Raw genomic sequence first — 17,811 nt, forward strand, 5'->3', positions numbered from 1 at the left:
GCAACCTCTGCCAAGATCAAATAACTCAGAACAAATGACGCTATTTATTTTTAATGTTCACTGAAGGGATCTCCAGCAGTATTATAGATGTACAATTTATCCTAGCAGCAGAAATATAAGCATATGCAATGCACACCATTGATCTCTGCTCTTAAACCAACAGAGATGTTTTTAAAAAATAGCCACAAGGTGACCAGCTTAATTTCTGTAAATTTCAAAGGTCTTCTCGGGGTTAATTGTAGCTTTCAGAGTGGTTTGCAGACAGAAACATTTGAATATCCAGCTCCCCAAATGACTGTCTTTCTCTTTGTATTTTTTGATGCAGGGAGGTGACAGATTAGTGCATTTACATATGAATAGGTTGAATATCTTTCTCCATTGTAAGCAGTTTTTCTAGATTTTAAAAAATAGCTGCATTAAGATTCAAAAAAAATCACTAAATTAGCAAGACTGTTCAATTATAGAATAAACTGCTAAAACAGAGAGAAAGGAAGGTTGAAGAGGAAATGTAGAAGTTCCTGCCAAACAAGAGATGCTATTATATTTTATTAATGACATTTCTTTCAGGAAAAGACCAGATAAATTAGTTAGCTGGCTAGTAACTTTTGTCATACCGGAAATTAGCTGTACAGAACTGTGATAACTGCAGGTTTTATCTAGACAGAGAGAAAAAGGAGAGTGGGAGACAGTGAGAGAGTGTGGGTGACAGAGTGAGAGAGTGTGGGTGACAGAGTGAGAGAATGTGGGTGACAGAGTGAGAGAGTGGAAGAAAGAGTAGGTAACAGAGTGAGAAAGTGGGAGACAGAATGAGAAAGACTGTGGGTTTCAGAGAAACTGAGAAACAGAGGGTGAGAGGGCAAGAGGGCACAAGGGGATATGACAATCTGATTGTCATATTCAATCAGTTTTTCATTTGTCCCAGTGATTGCCAATAATCTGCTAAACATGCATAATATATATAAGGTGGTGATCAGAGCATATGGGCCTCTTGGCACTTCGAACCAGATCAGACGACTATACTCCAAGCTGTAAAAACATGAATACATCCAAGAGAATCACTAGCTAACATACATTTAAAACTTCTGCAGCATTCCTTAGCTGGAATTTCATTTGAGAATGATTCGTCCAATCTGAAATTTGGCAAATTGCCAGATCAGTCACAAAATGTTCATACTGATAATGGCACAAGATCCATCATTTACAGTGATCACTTGATTCAATGACATCACTGATCCCTCTTAGAAATTCAAGGTAGCACTAATGAAGACGGATTTGATACAAGCACTGCTGCAGTGATCCTGATAATCTCCCAATAAGCAGAATGACCACCACCACAGAGACTCATAAAAAGCAAAGGCAGATGGCAGCTGTTCAACTTATACTGCTTTGAACAAAGCTAAAGAAGCTTCAGGTAGTGTTCCATCACCCAGACTTCAAATGCAGCTCTCACACAGGAGGGGGATCTCAGGACAACTTCACACCCAGACACCACTCCATAATCCAAACTTTCAAAAACTGAGTTCAAAGGTGCCTTCTAACTGAAGGACAATATTAGTTATGATATTTTTTTAAAGATTCTGCAATCATTGTAACCAATGAACCTCAATTGAACTTGAAGAACAACAACTTAAGGCACTTTGCATGCCCTGGGACTTGGCATTAAGTTCAACAATTTCCAATAACCAGCCTTTTCTGTTTGTGTCAGGGCTTGCCATTTCTCATGCAAGGTCATCCATCTTGTTTTTCTCTTTATGCTGGGTGTGTTCTTCTTTCAGATTCCCAGCAATGGCTGTGTGTGAATTCAATGTGCCCCAAAATATTATTCTGTTCTCGGCTCAGAAAGCCTGGACAACCTTGCTCTCTGCCTGTACACAAACACTTTCTTTGTTCTCCATCCTCGCACTCTCTACAAATTGTTGTCTTACTTCTCCATTTCTAATGAAAGGTCATTGACTCAAAGCATTTATTCTATTTCTCTCTCCACAGACCCAATCTGAACTGTTAAGTATTTACATAAGTTTTTGTTTTTATTTCTGTTCCCTTTAAGTAAGCATTTCAAGCTTTGGGCTCAGCTGTACCTCACAGAGTTAAACTTCCAAAGCCAAGAGAAAACAGGATGAGAAGCCCTTAGGCGTAGTTATGTATTTGACTTGTGGTGAACTAATGCACTGACTTGTTTAGTCTAGAACACTAGAGATCAGAAAGCCCACATTTATCCCACTGTATGTACTGAGTTAATTGGTCATAAATGGTTGAGGTATTTCAGACCACCTTAAGTTACCTAGGTTAGGCAAACAAAATAAAGCCTGTTTCCCACTCCTCACTATGATTCATTAACACCATATTTGGCTGTGGGAATTTTTGCCTCCAGTTGAGAATAGGGCCCATAATCACCACCCAGTCTATACTTGTGTCCTCTGACTGCAGAAGGTTAGGAGCATGGCTTGAAGCCACGCTCTACTGTATGCAACTCCCGTCAGGCATCTGGCTAGTGTAGAGTTAGGAGAGTGAATTGGGTGAGATATGTGTGTGATCGTCAGTTAAATGCAACTTTAGTTTCCAAGCCAAATGAAGGTAGAAACAATTTCTGAAGGACACTGGGTGATAATCAGGTTGAAGGCACAGAACTCTCCCTCTCCTGCGTTACAGGCAGAACTTAAGCTTTCTCCTTTAATCACTTTGCCTTGCAATATCAGGTTAGGTAACTTTTCTGTCTTCCTAAAACTGTTGTATGTTCCACATTGAAAGTGATTGTCAATGGCCAAGTGAATGCAACTAAGTAAAGCAAGGGAAATACCACACCGAGCACAAACATGAGCTTTGGCTACACAATTAAATTAGATTATGCAGTGCCATGATCGGATTCATTTTAAAGTCCTGCATTGTTAATGTGCTTCGTGAGTAAGACAATTGAAGCAGTCAATTTATCACTGACATCCCAGGGGCAAGGATTTCCTGCTAGATTCCATATTTTTACCTCCATTCCAATCTGATGAGAGGATTAACCAGACAAGTACATAATCACTTCTAATTGATTTGCATTCTGCTTAACAGGAAGCAAGCAGAAGTCCAATGTTTGATCACATGAATAGACGTTACTCATAGTCTAATTGCCAAATGGAATTTGGATCCTCTGATTTCCGGATTTAGAGTCATTAACCATCAAAATCAGTACTAGGTTCATCAACTGTTATCTTTACCTAAACCTTTATTATTCCAGTTTGCAGTTTTTTTTCCAGTGAATTATTTTGTTAGTCTATTTAGCCTGTCATTTGTGTCAGTTTAAAAACAAACACTCCAGTTTGAGGATGAGGTTTTGGGGTACTTGGAGACTAATGATAAAATAAGTCAAAGTCAGCATGATTTCTGTAAAGGGAAATCTTGCCTGACTAATCTGTTAGATTTCTTCAAGGAAGTCACAAGCAGGGTGGACAAAGGAGAGGCAGTGGATGTCATTTATTTAGATTTTCAGAGGCACTTGATAAGGTGCTGCTTAACAAGGTAAAATCCCATAGCATTACAGGAAAGATACTGGCTTAGGTAGTTGAATGGCTGACAGACAGGAGGCAGCGAGTGGGAATAAAGGGGCATTTTCTGGTTGGCTGCCAGTGACTAGTGGTGTTCCTCAGGGGACAGTATTGGGACCGTTAATTTTCACATTGTTTGTCAATGATTTAGATAATGGAATTGATGGCTTTGTGGCAAAGTTTGCAGATGATACGAGGATAGGTAGAGTGGTAGGTAGTGCAGAGGTAGCAATGGGATTGCAGAAAGACTTTGACAAATTGGAAGAATGGGCAAAAAAGTGGCAGATGGAATGCAGTGTTGGGAAATGTATGATAATACATTTTGGTAAAAGGAATAGAAGTACAGACTATTACCTAAATAAGGAGAAAATTCAAACATCAGAGGTGCAAAGGGACTTAGGAGTCCTCGTGCAAGATACCTAGAAGGTTAATTTTCTGGTCGAGTCTCTGGTAAAGAAGGCAAATGCAATGTTGGCATTAATTTGAAGGGGAAAAGAATGTAAAAACAAGGAGATAATGCTGAGGCTTTTTAAGACAGTAGTCAGACCACACTTGGAGTATTGTCGACAGTGTTGAGCCTCTTACCTCAGAATAGATGTGTTGTCATTGGAGAGAGTCCAGAGGAGGTTCATAAGGATGATTCAGGAAATGAAGGGGTTAACATGCAAAGAGCATTTGGCAGCCTTGGCTAGAATTTAGACAAATGCCGTGGGATGTCATTGAAATCTACCAAATGTTGAAAGGACCAGATAAGTTGGATGTGGGAGTGTCCAGAACTAGAGAGCACAGCCTCAAAACTGAGGGATGACACTTTAGAACTGAGGTAAGGAGGTATTTATTTTAGCCAGAGAGTAGTGAATCTGTGGAATGCTCTGCCACAGGCAGCTGTGGAGGCCAAGATAGTAGGTATATTTAAAGTGAAAATTGATAGTTTTCTAATTAGTCAAGGCATCAAAGGTTATGGAGACCAGGTGGGTATATGGGATAGAGTGGGATCCCAGATCAGCCATGTTGGAATGGCGGAGTAGAATAAATGGGCTGAATGGCCAAATTCTACTCTTATGTCTTACAGTATTGACCTGATGTTTTTTCCAACACTTTTAGCCATTATCAAGCCTACATCCACTGGCTCATTCATCATGAATTTGAAATCTTAATTATTCATTGTTCAGAAGAAAACCACCTCTAGTTCTTTTTCAAATGCCATTAAATGTATGTTCTGTATTTATTACCTCTTCAGCTCTTGGATATCGGCTTTTATTTAAATGCTTTACGCTTCAAATAATTATTTTCACCTCTATATATTCCTAATTGCGTGTTACACTTGCACCCTAACTTTTCACAGATTCATGCAAAGTTCTCCCAAGTGCCTCTCAAGACTAACATAATTTTCAATTTCACACCTGTTAAAATATACTCGGCCTTTATTTTTGCTGCAACGTTTCATCTGTCACATCCTTAGCCATTGTCTTAACCTGCTGATCTAGCTCCATTCTCCTTCCCACACTCCATCTAGCACTGAATCACTAGCACATTTGATCAGCCCGTTCATTGTAAATGAGGTTGACCTGCTGGAGTCCCAGCACCAAGTCCTGTAACAGTCCACTGCCTCTTAACCTAAAAGTGACTTAATAGGCAATAGGGAAGGGTGCATGAATGTGTTCCCTGAAAATCCTACTGAATGTGGCAGAAGTTTCAAAAAGTAATCTGCTGAATGTGGAGACTGGTGGTGTGGAATGTGAAGACCAGGGTGACTTTATCCTTGCTCCATTTGGAAGAAGAGTGTGGAGACTGGAAAGACGCAGGAAACAGATGAGATACTGTCAAGGGCTGTGCCATCCAGGAGAGGGTGGAAGTCATGGAAAAGAGAACTCTTATTAAAGTCACTGATCTGGCTCCACCCTTCGCAGTTAAACTTCAAACATTTCAAAATCCTATTTTAAATACATAACCTCACTCCACTTCATCAAGGAAGTTTTAAAAAAGCTGCAGTTAATATTTTGGTCACAAGTCAGAATTGGGAAGTAACTCAACTCAAGAATGAAGCAGAAAATAATTTCTACTAGTTTTCCAAACATGCCATGATTCATTTTGAACTTAGTTAAACTTGTTGTTTTAACTAATTTTTTTCTCAGCCACTGACTCTTCTGGGATGTGATATGCAGGGGTGGGGTTTCTAGTTCATTTTCAATCCTCTGACTCATAGAGATGGAGATCAACTGTGGCTCTCTTCCCACCATTGCAATGGGATCAGCAAATTTTCAAACTATTGTACAAACATGGATTGTTCAGGCTTGTACTTTATGGGCTTTAATCCCCATTCTACACTGGTAGGTCAGGACAGGTCAGTTGTGGGCTGTTCATCCATGCCAATCAACAATGTAAAACCATTTTTGAAGGTTGATCTTTCAGCAACCACTATTAATTGAGTCAGAGTCAAACCTCAGAGTAAAAGGCTCTCAGCCCACTGAATCTGTGCCAACCAGTAAGAACCACTTACAATAATCCCATTTTATTCTCTAGATTATACCACTCACTTACATATACAATTAACAGTGGACAATTATCCTTCCAACCTGCATTTCTTTGGGATGTACAAAAATACTGCAGCAGCCTGTGGAAATCCATACAGTCACGAGGAGAATAAGCAAACTCCAACAGAGAAGTCAGGTTTGATCTTGAGTAGGTGAAGGTGGGAAGCTGCAATATTCTGAACTGGCTCCCCTACCCAGAGGTAGCAACCGCACAATCCCACCTTCACCACTGTACTTACATTTACCAGATACTGAGAGATGACCAAGCATTTCAAGGTGTGGTCACTGTTGAGACTGTAGCTCAGACATAGTAGTTTTTTCATGTTTGTAGGGATGGTTTTGGGGACAGTGGGGGGGGAGGGGGGAGTTAGGGGTCAGGTTAGGGTTTAAAGACGGATGTATGGAGTTAGAGGTCATATTAGGGTTTGGGATAGAGGTGTGAAGCTATGAATGTGATAAATAATCAGACTCTGCATCAGCTGACACTTGGCACCTAATGTTCAGAAAGGATAAAGGACAAGTGGGGTTCTGGCAGCATCTCCTGAAAGCCCATAACCAGAACATCTGGAGGGATTTTGATATTTCACTGTTAATTACGCCGCAGAGACTTTCTAAATAGATTTAAGCTGCCTTTGATAGTCACATAACTTAAAAGATTAATCTAAAGTTTTAAATACAGAACTTTAAATCATACAGCTGGTGATGTGGGTCACTGTTTCTATGCCAGACCTTCTGATATAAAGCTGATGGAAGGATGCAAAGTGCATTTGGACTTTTTTGCAGATTGTCACTGATGTACCACTGGACTCTGTGTGCCCAGAAATAGAACACACAGTTAAATGTATACATATTAACCTCAGGACATCAAAGTTTTATCCATACAGTTATGAAAATTGAAGTTCTCCTGAGACAACAATAGCTGGTAGCAATTTTTTAGGAACCACCATCTATCAGTTTGAATAATTGAACCAAATAGCAATAATGAGTAGGAGCCAGGATACACTTTTCTCTCACTGGACCAGTTAAAACATTCATCTGGGATCAATAAACTTAGCTGAGTCTAGGAATGAAGTTGAGTACTGATTGGACTGAACATCTCTGATGCTTGTATCTGTTTGGAAGGCTTATTCTGGGAATATTATAAAACATTTAAAAATATGAAATATTGGATCTGTAAAGTACACAAGATGTTGCAAACTTAGTATGTAAACCACATATTTCCTGTTTTATAGGCATATTTGGTTAAGCCATAGCCAACAGATTATGGTGAGCACAGAACGTGTTGAGTCAGTTGTGAAAAAGAGAATCCAGTTGGCTGCCTAAAATGACATTAATTTAATAAAATAGTCCTCAGTTACCATGTTATAATTTCTGAATGTCTCCATGTGGCCAGAAAACTGCTGAAACTTCTAGTAAAACAAGTTTGCAGAACAGCCTCTGTTCTCCTGAGCAGATCAGCTTACCAGTTTCTGGGTCAGACCTGGTGGGGCCCACTCATACGTGACTGTGTCAAAAGTTGGATCTTTTCTGGACACAATAGGGTTGGTTATAATCATCCTGTTCCTTTTATAAATGCGAACTCCATCTCCTCCCTTCACCCGAGCTGTCAGATTGGAATATTTGGAGTCAGCCAAGAGCCGGCCAATTTTCCGATCATCCTCAGCGTCAGAGTGCAGGCTGTGATCCTCTTGGCTGCATTTGCATAACTTGCATATCTTTCTGTGTTAAAAGTAAGAGTGTAACATTAGATAGCTTGCATCTCTCTGTGAAGGAATGACTATCAGCTGGCAGATCAATAGAATTAGTCATGCCACAGGATTAGATCAAAGGATTTGAAGAGCTTGGACAACGTTTGTTGGAAAAGCTGCACTTAGAACAATAAAGTCTGCATTTAAGAATACAGACTATTCAGCCTCTCTACAACAAGCCATTGTACCACTGGTCCTGTTAGGCAATATCCAAAAACATTGCCTTAATAACATCTGGGAACATAGCTGGGAGTCAAGCCAGACTGAAATAAGCAGCCGGGTTTCTGCTTCCCTCTTCGTGTCAGGAGTCACAAGAAATTGGCCAGTTCCACTTTGCAGGTGGAAGAGCCCATAAGCACAGAGTGTTTTTCTACACTTGGCACAAAATGACATTTCTGATCTGTTCACACCTCTGAGCTCTCCAGGGTAAATAATTCAAGAACTGCAATGTCATAAAGGGAGCTCTTCTAAGTTGGAGTGAACCGCAATTATACTGAAATAGCTGGGCAACAATGCATGCGCAACTGATTGCGAAATCCTTTCTGGAGACAAAGCTTAAAGTGACAGACCTTTCTATTAAAAAAGTGACAGACCATTCTATCGCTCAGCATTAGCAGTGCCCTCACATGAGAAAGCTGCCAAGCTACAGTCCTGTGAAAAAGTCTTAGGCAAATATACATAGCCTGGGTATATATTGTAGCAAATACAGACTGTATTTGTCAACTTAGAGGGAGAGCAAGTTTCTAAGACTGGTGAGTAAAGAAAGTTGTGAATGGCAAGGGTGGAGTGGTGTAGGAGGGGTGTGGGACAAGTGGCAGAGAAGGAGAGCCAGGGTGTCAGTGCAGAAACACCCAGCCCTGAAACACTAGACAAGGTCATTGGATTCCAACCAATTGGTTTATTGATTATTACAGAATGTGTCTCTGGTACTTCCTGCTCCCTCCCCTCTCCCTTCACCTTTTCCCAACCATGACTCACCTCTCCCTGTCCCGTTCCCACTCTCAGTCCATAATAGAGACCCAGATCAGAATCAGGTTTACCATCACTCACATATGCCATGACTTTATTTTTTGCAACTTGCGAAAAATTAAATCTCAAGTGGATCCCCAAAGTTCACAATCTTGCAGAGTAACACACACAAAATGCTGGAGGAGCTCAGCAGGTATAAAGAGTCGACATTTTTGAACGAGACCCTTCTTCAGGACTGGCATTTTGGATGAAGAAGCTAGAATAAGGAGTTGGGGAGAGGGGAAAGAGTACAAACTGGAAGGTGATACTGAAGCCTGGTGAATGGGGAGGTTTCGTCCCTTTCTCCACATCCCTTCCCTTCCGATCCACTCTTCCCACTAATAAGATCTTGCCAGCACTTCCCTCTCCACTGCCTTCTTAGTCCCAGTTGGACAAAAAAAAATTAGCAACATTGCCATTGTCTGTTTTTTTTCTCTGCCTCAAATCAAGGGGCAATAAGCTATCCCTTCTCTTTCTCTCACTTTTCCCACCAGCCATAACACACACCCCCCACCACTAAAATTTTCTAAGTTTTTTTTCCATACTCAGCTTCCTTTTGTTGCAAATTTTAGACGAGAAATAACAAACTTCTAAGAAATTTCCCTGCAGCACATCAGCTTCAGAAACACCTTAAATAGCTGCAGACCTGGAAAAATAGGAATCTACCATGTAAACGGAACCCAGCCAGTCCATGCCCATTTGGATTGTGCATATGCATGTGAAAGGGAAAGCAGTTTAATTCTAATCCCTGCAGCAGCAAATTAAGACTCCTTATCCTCATGGATCTGCCATGCCAATAAATAGTGAACCATGTTTCCCAACTTAAAATTAACACTGAAATCTGGACATTTTCCAGCTTGTATTTCATTGGCAAGAGACAATCCCTAATAAAGCAAGTTTGAAGACAAATTTTGGCAGGAAAAGAAGAAAAGCAAGCCTCAATTCAGACCTAATTCAATTCTAGAAACAGACCATAGGGTAATGAAAGATACAAGATCAAGCCTAAAGTTTTGGGGAATAATAAGACACTCCCATTATTCTCTTTCCCCATGACAACCTCCACACTCTGCAGTCTTCTGATGACCCACATGTTGATTCAAACAGGTTGGGAATAAAATGAATTCCATGCATTTCACACACAGTGAATTCTACTAGGTGTGTAACGCACTTTGGAAAATCAAATAGGGAAAGAATTTTAAAGGGGATCTGAGGGGCAAGTTTATTTTATACGCAAGTGGTTGAGATCTGGCAATCACTGTCAGAGGAGATAGTGGAATGAGATACAACTACGATGCTTAAGGGCATTTAGATAGACACTTAAATAACCATAGAAGGACGTAGCCCAAACAGGAGGAGCTAATGATGGCACCAGAGTGTGGCTTCTTTGAGCTCATCTACTAAACAATTTAAATTCTTCTCTTAAATGTCTCTTCTTTCCTTTTCAAGGTGGCTGGGGTCCTGTTGGAGTCTGTGATCTACAACTGCGGTTCTTCACAGCGGTGGGTTCCCACTCTTGGAGCTCGCCGAACGGCCTAGCATTTTCAATAACTCCAGGTGCAGCCCTGTGGACGAATCGATTCCTCGCCAACTGAAGCATCATGGGAGATCAAGCCATTGAGGCAGCAGGTGCAGCTGTCGGAGGCCTCTGCACTCGAGCAACCCCTCTCTCTCTCTCTCTCTCTCTCACAAATGGTGAGAGAGAATTTGCTGCTGATTCTTGAGTCAGAGAAACTGGAAATAAAGCAGCGCTGCAGACTGTAACATTGAAACAGCAAGCTGTTGGTCTGCCCTCTCGCTGCGGCAGGAGTAAGAGTAAGAGAGAGAGCCTGTGGGATGATCAATGGTTTTTGAAGGACTCTAGATCATGGTCTTTTGGGGGCTTCGCTTTTGCTTGATGGTAGGTGGTGGGGCCTGATGCTTTGCTGAGGCAGGTGAGGGAGGGGTGGGGGGGGGGAGGATTGATGCTTTGCTGCTGCTTGTGAGTGGGAGAGGGGAGGGGGATTTTGGGGTTCAAATGTTTTCCTACCATTCATTCTTTGGGGTTTTTCTTCTGTTTCGTGGATATCTACGAGGAGTAAGAATTTCAGGTTGTATACAGTCTCTGATATTAAATGGAGCCACTGTGCTATTGAAATGTCACTAAACACCCTAATAAATTTCTACAGATACACTATGGAAAGTATCCTAACTTGTCTCAAGTTTCAGGGTGAATTCTATCATGTTATGATCACTTTCCCCAAAGGGTTATTTTACCTTCAGCTCTCTAATCATTCCTGGTTCACTGCACAGCACCTAATCCAGAATAATGGGTTCTCTAGTGGGCTCAATCACAAGCTGCTCTAAAAAGCCATCTTGTAGGCACTCTAGAAATTCCCGGTCCTGTAATCTAGCACCAACCTGATTTTCTCAATCAACCTGCATATTGAAGTTTCCCATGACTACTGTAACACTGCCCTTTTGGCATGTGTCTTCTATCTCCTGTTGTAATCTGTAGGCCACATCCTTACTACAGTTTGAGGCATTACAGGGGGTGGCCTCTATCATCAAGGATCTGCACCATCTGGGTCGTGCCCTCTTCTGACTGCTCCCCATTAGGGAGGAGGAGCAGAAGCTTGAGAAATCACATACCACTAAGTTCACGTAGGTTACTTGCCTACAACCATCAGTTTCTTGAACCAACTTGCACAACCCTAATCCTACTGCAGCAGAGAAACACTGTAGACCTCCTCTTGCATTGCTATGGATTTGTTTTTAAATGTGCAAAAATAGATTCTTTTTCATCATTGTCTTGTCTAAATTATGCATAGTTTATGTACAAATTATGTTCTGTGTGCTGTCTGAATCCATCTGCCCGTGTAGGGTTGCCATCTGTTGCACTCCCAAATAAAGGACACAAGTATCAGTCAAATACAGGAAATTGGTGTTTACCCCGAGAAAGACTACCATGACCATGAAGCCTTGCGCGGGCACCTGTGTGCACATTCTTGTATGTGCCAATTTTTTCCTACAAATCGGTTTTGGCTTAATCTTCCCGATTCTGATACATTGTACATACATTATTTCTACTTTATAAATAGGCTGTGTATTTATCATATCATTCCTGCTTTTACTATATGTTAGTGTTATTTTAGGTTTTAGGTGTTATTTGGTAGGTTATTTTTTGGTTCTGGGAACGCTCAAAACTTTTTTCCCATATAAATTAATGGTAATTGCTTCTGCGCTTTACGCCATTTTGGCTTACGAATGGTTTCATAGGAACGCTCTACCTTAGCGGGGGAAATGCGTGACAAGGGCAGTCCTGTATGGGACAAATCAAATTAGCCCAATATACGGGATGTCCCAGCTAATACGGGACAGTTGGCAACCCTCTGCCCGTGATGTTGCTGCAAGCAAGGCTTTCATTGTACCTGTACCTCAGAGTATTTTGTACATTTAACAGTAAACTCAATTTAAGACTTCATGGGATTGATAGTCAGAGGTTCTGAACCTTTTTATGCCATGGACCAATACCATTACGCAAGGGGTCTTTGAACCCAGGTTGGGAACTCTGGTCTCGATGGACAAAGAAGGTCAGGTTTAACCTGGTGGGCCAAAAGACCCACTTCTGTGCTACGTGACTCTATCTGAGCAAGGAACTCTCGCCTGATTTTAACATTCCTGCATTCAATGTGAGGTGCGGCACTTTCAGAAATCAAACGCAAAGGGAAGGTACACATTTAATGGCAGGACCTGAACAGTATTGATGGACACAGAGATCCTGGGATCCAAGTCCTCAGCTCCTTGAAAGTGGTTAAAGAAAGTGAAAGGCATGCTTGAAGACTGAGCTAAGGAGTTGGGAAGCTATGGTGCAACTTCATAAAACTCTAGTTAGGCCAGGGTGGAAGGGTGGGCTAGGGTTTTGATTTTCTGCACATTCCTAACCACACAGATGTCAGCACTCATGGGATTGGGTGGAAATATTGCTGGACTGTTGCATTGTCCAGCCAGTGTTTACACACTGCCAGCTCCACAGTCCCTTAAAATTTAAGAAAACACTTTTGAAAGCTGCCTTATTTCCCATCTGGAAAAGCTCAACCAGAAAAAAAAAACACAGAAACTACCTTGAGAATCAAATTTAAGTAATGAATTTCAAATGTGGATTCATACTCAATCTGTCAGGGTCTCCCTCCCCATCAGCATCCACCACCCTCTGTCCCCAAGAGGAAAGACAACTTAGAGCTGCAGAAAAATTAACTTGATCTTTAAGTATTTCAGATTGTTCGTTTAGAAAAAAAATGAGGACAGATGTTGTTTACAGATATTGTAAAGGCCCCAGAGTAATTAAACCAATATTTTCGAGAAGCAACTCCTGTCTCTGCAGGCAATTAACCTTCAACCTTTACCAAATTGCTGGTTTCCTCATAAATAGGAGAGGCATGGTTTCCAAGTTTCAAGGTCAATAAAATCTTGCAATTGCTATGTTAAGCATGCTGGTGTGTGTGTGTGTGTGTGTGTGTGTGTGTGTGTGTGTGTGTGTGTGTGTATGTATATGTATGTATGTGTGTGTGTGTGTGTGTGTGTGTATGTGTATATATATATATATATATATATATATATATATATAAATAAATCGACCAGGTGGTTTTGTATTAGTTTGCGTTTATTGGTACTTGCAGTTGAATCTAAGATTAGCCAACCATATGAAATTAAAATAAAGAAAAAAAATTGTTAATAATTTTGGAACAGGGATCATCTCTTCAGTCCTTTGAGGTAGTTTTGCCTCTCAATTAAATTGTAGTTGATCAGCTTCTCCACATCTTTTAACCATCTTTGCTCTACCTTTGATAGTTTTAAGAAGAACCTGAAAATTAGCAGGCCATTCAGACTCTTGTGGTTACTTCCATTCAATAAGATTATGGCTGATCAGCCTTACTGGCAGTTTCCTGCATTAGCTCATTATCCTTGCCTCCACCTCCTTCACCCACCATTCCCTCGATTTCAAAAGATGCATTGATCTCTTGCTATAATCCCAAGGAATTCTACGGACCACAAATCTGTAATCTTTTGGGTGAAAAATTCCAAATTCTCACATTCTTTGCTTACGGACATCACTCCTGAATGACCCATCTTCCAGTAGCAGGACTCAGTTTCATTACTCAGGATTCCCATTGGGCAGGGGGACCTCAGCCTGGGCTCTGTGGAACCCTTGTTTAGTCCATGGTATAAAAAAGGTTGGGAACCCCTGCCATTGAGGAAATAGTTTTTCCACTGGTGGACAAATGTGAGGTGCGGCACTTTCAGAAATCAAACGCAAAGGGAAGGTACACATTTAATGGCAGGACCTTAACAGTATTGATGGACACAGAGATCCTGGGATCCAAGTCCTCAGCTCCTTGAAAGTGGTTAAAGAAAGTGAAAGGCATGCTTGAAGACTGAGCTAAGGAGTTGGGAAGCTATGGTGCAACTTCATAAAACTCTAGTTAGGCCACATCTGGGATATTGAATTCAATTCTGATTGCTCCATTATAGGAAGGATGTGGAGGATTTAGAGAGAGTGCAGAAGAGGTTTACCAGAGCGCTGCCTGGATTAGAGGACATGTGCTATAAGAAGCGATTGGACAAATTGAGGTTGTTTTCTCTGGAATGGCAGAGGCTGAGGGAAACCTGACAGAAGTTTTTAAACTTATGAGAGGCATAGATAGAGTAGACAGCCGATCTCTTATACTCTAGGGCAGGGTTCCCAAACTGGGGTCCACCAACCCTTTGGTTAATGGTGGGGTCCATGGCAATAATAAGGGTTGGGAAACCCTGCCCAAGGGTTTAGGTGTTTAAATCTAGAGGGCCTGTGTTTAAGGTAAAAGGAGGGAAAATTCACCTTTAAACACACAGAGAGGTGGACGTGGGTGTGGAGTGGTGGCGGAGGCAGATATGATAGTGGGATATAAGAGGATCTTAGATAAGCAATGAATAATCAGAAAATTGCGGGAAATGGATCATGTGTAGCCAGATGGAATTAGATTTCATTAGCTTAATTAATTCAGGGGAAAGTTATGGTCTGAGGGCCTATTCCTTTGCAGTATTGTCCAATGTTTTATGTACTATGTACAAATTTTCAAAATGTACTGCAAGTCCTTTGATGCACTTACTCTCCTTCATGGGTTTCAGCAACAGGCCTGTCAATAGATTATCACCATTTTTGGTGCGTATTTATTTATTTCATGAACTGAATTTAGCACTTTCTGCTGCCTTGGTGTGATTATAATTCACGTTGTTGCATTTGTCCAGTAGTGTAACTGTCACATCACCATACCCACAATACAGCTCTCTGCTTCAAAGCCAAACTAATGTTGGAATTTTTCTTTGGATTGTAATAAATCAGAAGCATTGAGATTGAAAGGTTTCACTAAAGTACAATATCTTTTTTTTATGGTGTTTAAACCAAAGTAATTTATAGAAAAAGAAAATTAAATTGCTTTTTCAAACAATTTAGAAAGCAGGAGTAAAACAAGTTCACCCCCCAAAAAAATCTTTTGACAGCTGAGCTAATTTAACTGATGAATAATGTCCTGGGAAAATCTGTGATAAATCTCAAATCAAAACAGAAAATGCTGAAAATAGGCTGCAGATAGGCTTCTGTGGAAAGAGAAACAGATCTAACGTTTCATGTTGGAGACCCTTTGTCAGAGTGATGATCTATGATAAGTTAACCAGCTTTCAGTTGCTTCTGTGAAGAAAGTCAAGTTCAAATGTGGAATAATAGAATGAAATTGGTTTCTTTACTAATAAGTTGAGCTGTATGAGGAAGGTAAAGACAAGGTTTTTGCCTACCACCCAATGATTCCTACTAATACTCCACAGAATACTACCCATATCTCAATTGGTTTGCCCCTTTTTGTTCATGTTTGGACCAAGGTTGTGGTAAGGACTGGAGACAGGTAATCCTGGTGAAACCTATACGGTACTGGACATCAATAAATCTAATTTAATAACACTATCACTGATGACTTCTGTCACTTTGCTGATGATTGGGGGTAGACTAATTGGGTAGCAATTTAGCTGGATAGGATTTCTGCTTTCGGTCAACAGGAAATAACTGGGCGATTATCCACATTGTCACCTAGGTGCCAGTGTTGTAATTGTAATGGTTTGACTAAGGGTACTACTGGCTCTTGAGAATGCATCTTCAGTACTACTGTTGTGATGTTGCCTTTGCACTTGGCTCTTTCTTGAGATTATGTGAAATATATTGAATTGGTTGGAATCGGGCTTCTGTTGAGTAAAGAGGAGGCATGGGTTGCAGAATTGCAGGAGAAGTTAAGATGGATCATTTATTTAGCATTTTGTTAAGCAATTTTGCAAATACATTAGCTTTTTCATTAGCGCCTTGGAATTATACAGTATAGAAACAGACTCTTCAGCCCAACTCATCCATACTGGCAGAGTAACACAGACAAAACGCTGGAGGAACTCAGCAGATCAGGCAACATCAATGGAAATGAATAAACAGTTGATATTTTGGGCTGAGACCCTTCACCAGGACACCCATACTGCAGAGATATCTTCATGAGTGAGTCCTATTTGCTTGTATTTGGCCTATATCCCCTTAAACCATTTCTATCCAGGTGCATTGGCCCTCATCAATCGTGGGATTGAGTTTAAGAGCCGAGATGTAATGCTGCAGCTATATAGGACCCTGGTCAGACCCCACTTGGAGTACTGTGCTCAATTCTGGTCACCTCACTACAGGAAGGATGTGGAAACAATAGAAAGTGTGCAGAGGAGATTTACAAGGATGTTTCCTGGATTGGGGAGCATGCCTTATGAGAATAGGTTGAGTGAACTTAGCCTTTTCTCCTTGGAGCACCAGAGGATGACAGGTGACCCGATAGAGGTATACAAGATATTGAGAGGCATTGATCGTGTGGATAATCAAACGCTTTTCCCCAGGGCTGAAACGGCTTGCACAAAAGGGCATAGTTTTAAGGTGCTTGGAAGTAGATACAGAGGAGATATCAAGGGTAGGTTTTTTAGGCAGAGTGCGGTGAGTGCGTGGAATGGGCTGCCAGTGGCAGTGGTGGAGCCAGAAATGATAGGGTCTTTTAAGAGACTCCTGATGGCTACATGGAGCTTAGAAAAATAGAGGGCTATGGGTAAAGCCTAGGTAGTTCTAAGGTAGGGACATGTTCAGCACAGCTTTGTGGGCCGAAGGGCCTGTATTGTGCTGTATGTTTTCTATGTTTCTAACTGTCCAAATTTATTTTAAGTGTTGTAATTGTTCCTGCCTCTATGACATATTTTTGCAGATCATTTTACATACCACCACCCCCGTGTGATAAAATTGCCCCTCATATCCCCTAAAAATCTTTTGCCTCTCACTTTAAACCTTTTCGACAAATAAGTCACACTTCAGCCTCCTTCGCTCAAGGGAAAACAGCCCCAGCTTAACCAGTCTCTCCTTATAACTCAAGCCTTCCACTCCCAGCAACATGCTTGTGAATCTTTTCTGCACCCTCCCTAGCTTAATCGTATTCTTCCTTTCGTATGGCAGGTAGAACTGCACAGAATATACCAAGTGTAGTCTCACCAACAACTTGAACAACTGTTACATGAAGCCCCTACTCTTGTCCCTAATACCCCATCTAACAAAAGCCAATGTGCTATACATCTTTTTTACCACCTCTTTTCTAGGGCTCTCTGTTCTATAACAGTCCCCATGTCCCTGGCATTCACTGTGTATATTATGCACTGGTTTAACTTCCCAAACTGCATCATTTCCCATGTGTTGGAGAATTCTCCCCACCATGAAGGGCACCTTCAACAGGTATTGCCTGAAAAAGGCAGCATCCTGCACTAAGGAACCTCACACCATCTGGAACTTGCACTCTTCTTGTTGCTACCATCGGGGGGAGGTACATGAGACTGAACACCCATACTCAGTGATTCAGGAAGAGCTTCTTCCTCTCTGCCATCCAATTTCCAAACGATATCCATGAACACTAAGTCATTAAATTTTTT

At 41.1% G+C, this 17,811-nt stretch overlaps 1 protein-coding gene across 1 annotated transcript in view; it reads right to left on the bottom strand.

Moving 5' to 3' along the window:
- Window positions 1-17,811, bottom strand: part of lmcd1 (LIM and cysteine-rich domains 1) — a 78,510-nt gene that overhangs the window by 28,248 nt on the left and 32,451 nt on the right. The window contains exon 3 of the mRNA XM_072280620.1: window positions 7,525-7,780. Within this exon, the coding sequence (XP_072136721.1) occupies window positions 7,525-7,780 (256 nt within the window). The remainder of the gene's footprint in view (window positions 1-7,524; window positions 7,781-17,811) is intronic.

The sequence above is a fragment of the Mobula birostris genome, chromosome 16, assembly GCF_030028105.1.
Source record: "Mobula birostris isolate sMobBir1 chromosome 16, sMobBir1.hap1, whole genome shotgun sequence".
Classification (NCBI taxonomy): domain Eukaryota; kingdom Metazoa; phylum Chordata; class Chondrichthyes; order Myliobatiformes; family Myliobatidae; genus Mobula; species Mobula birostris.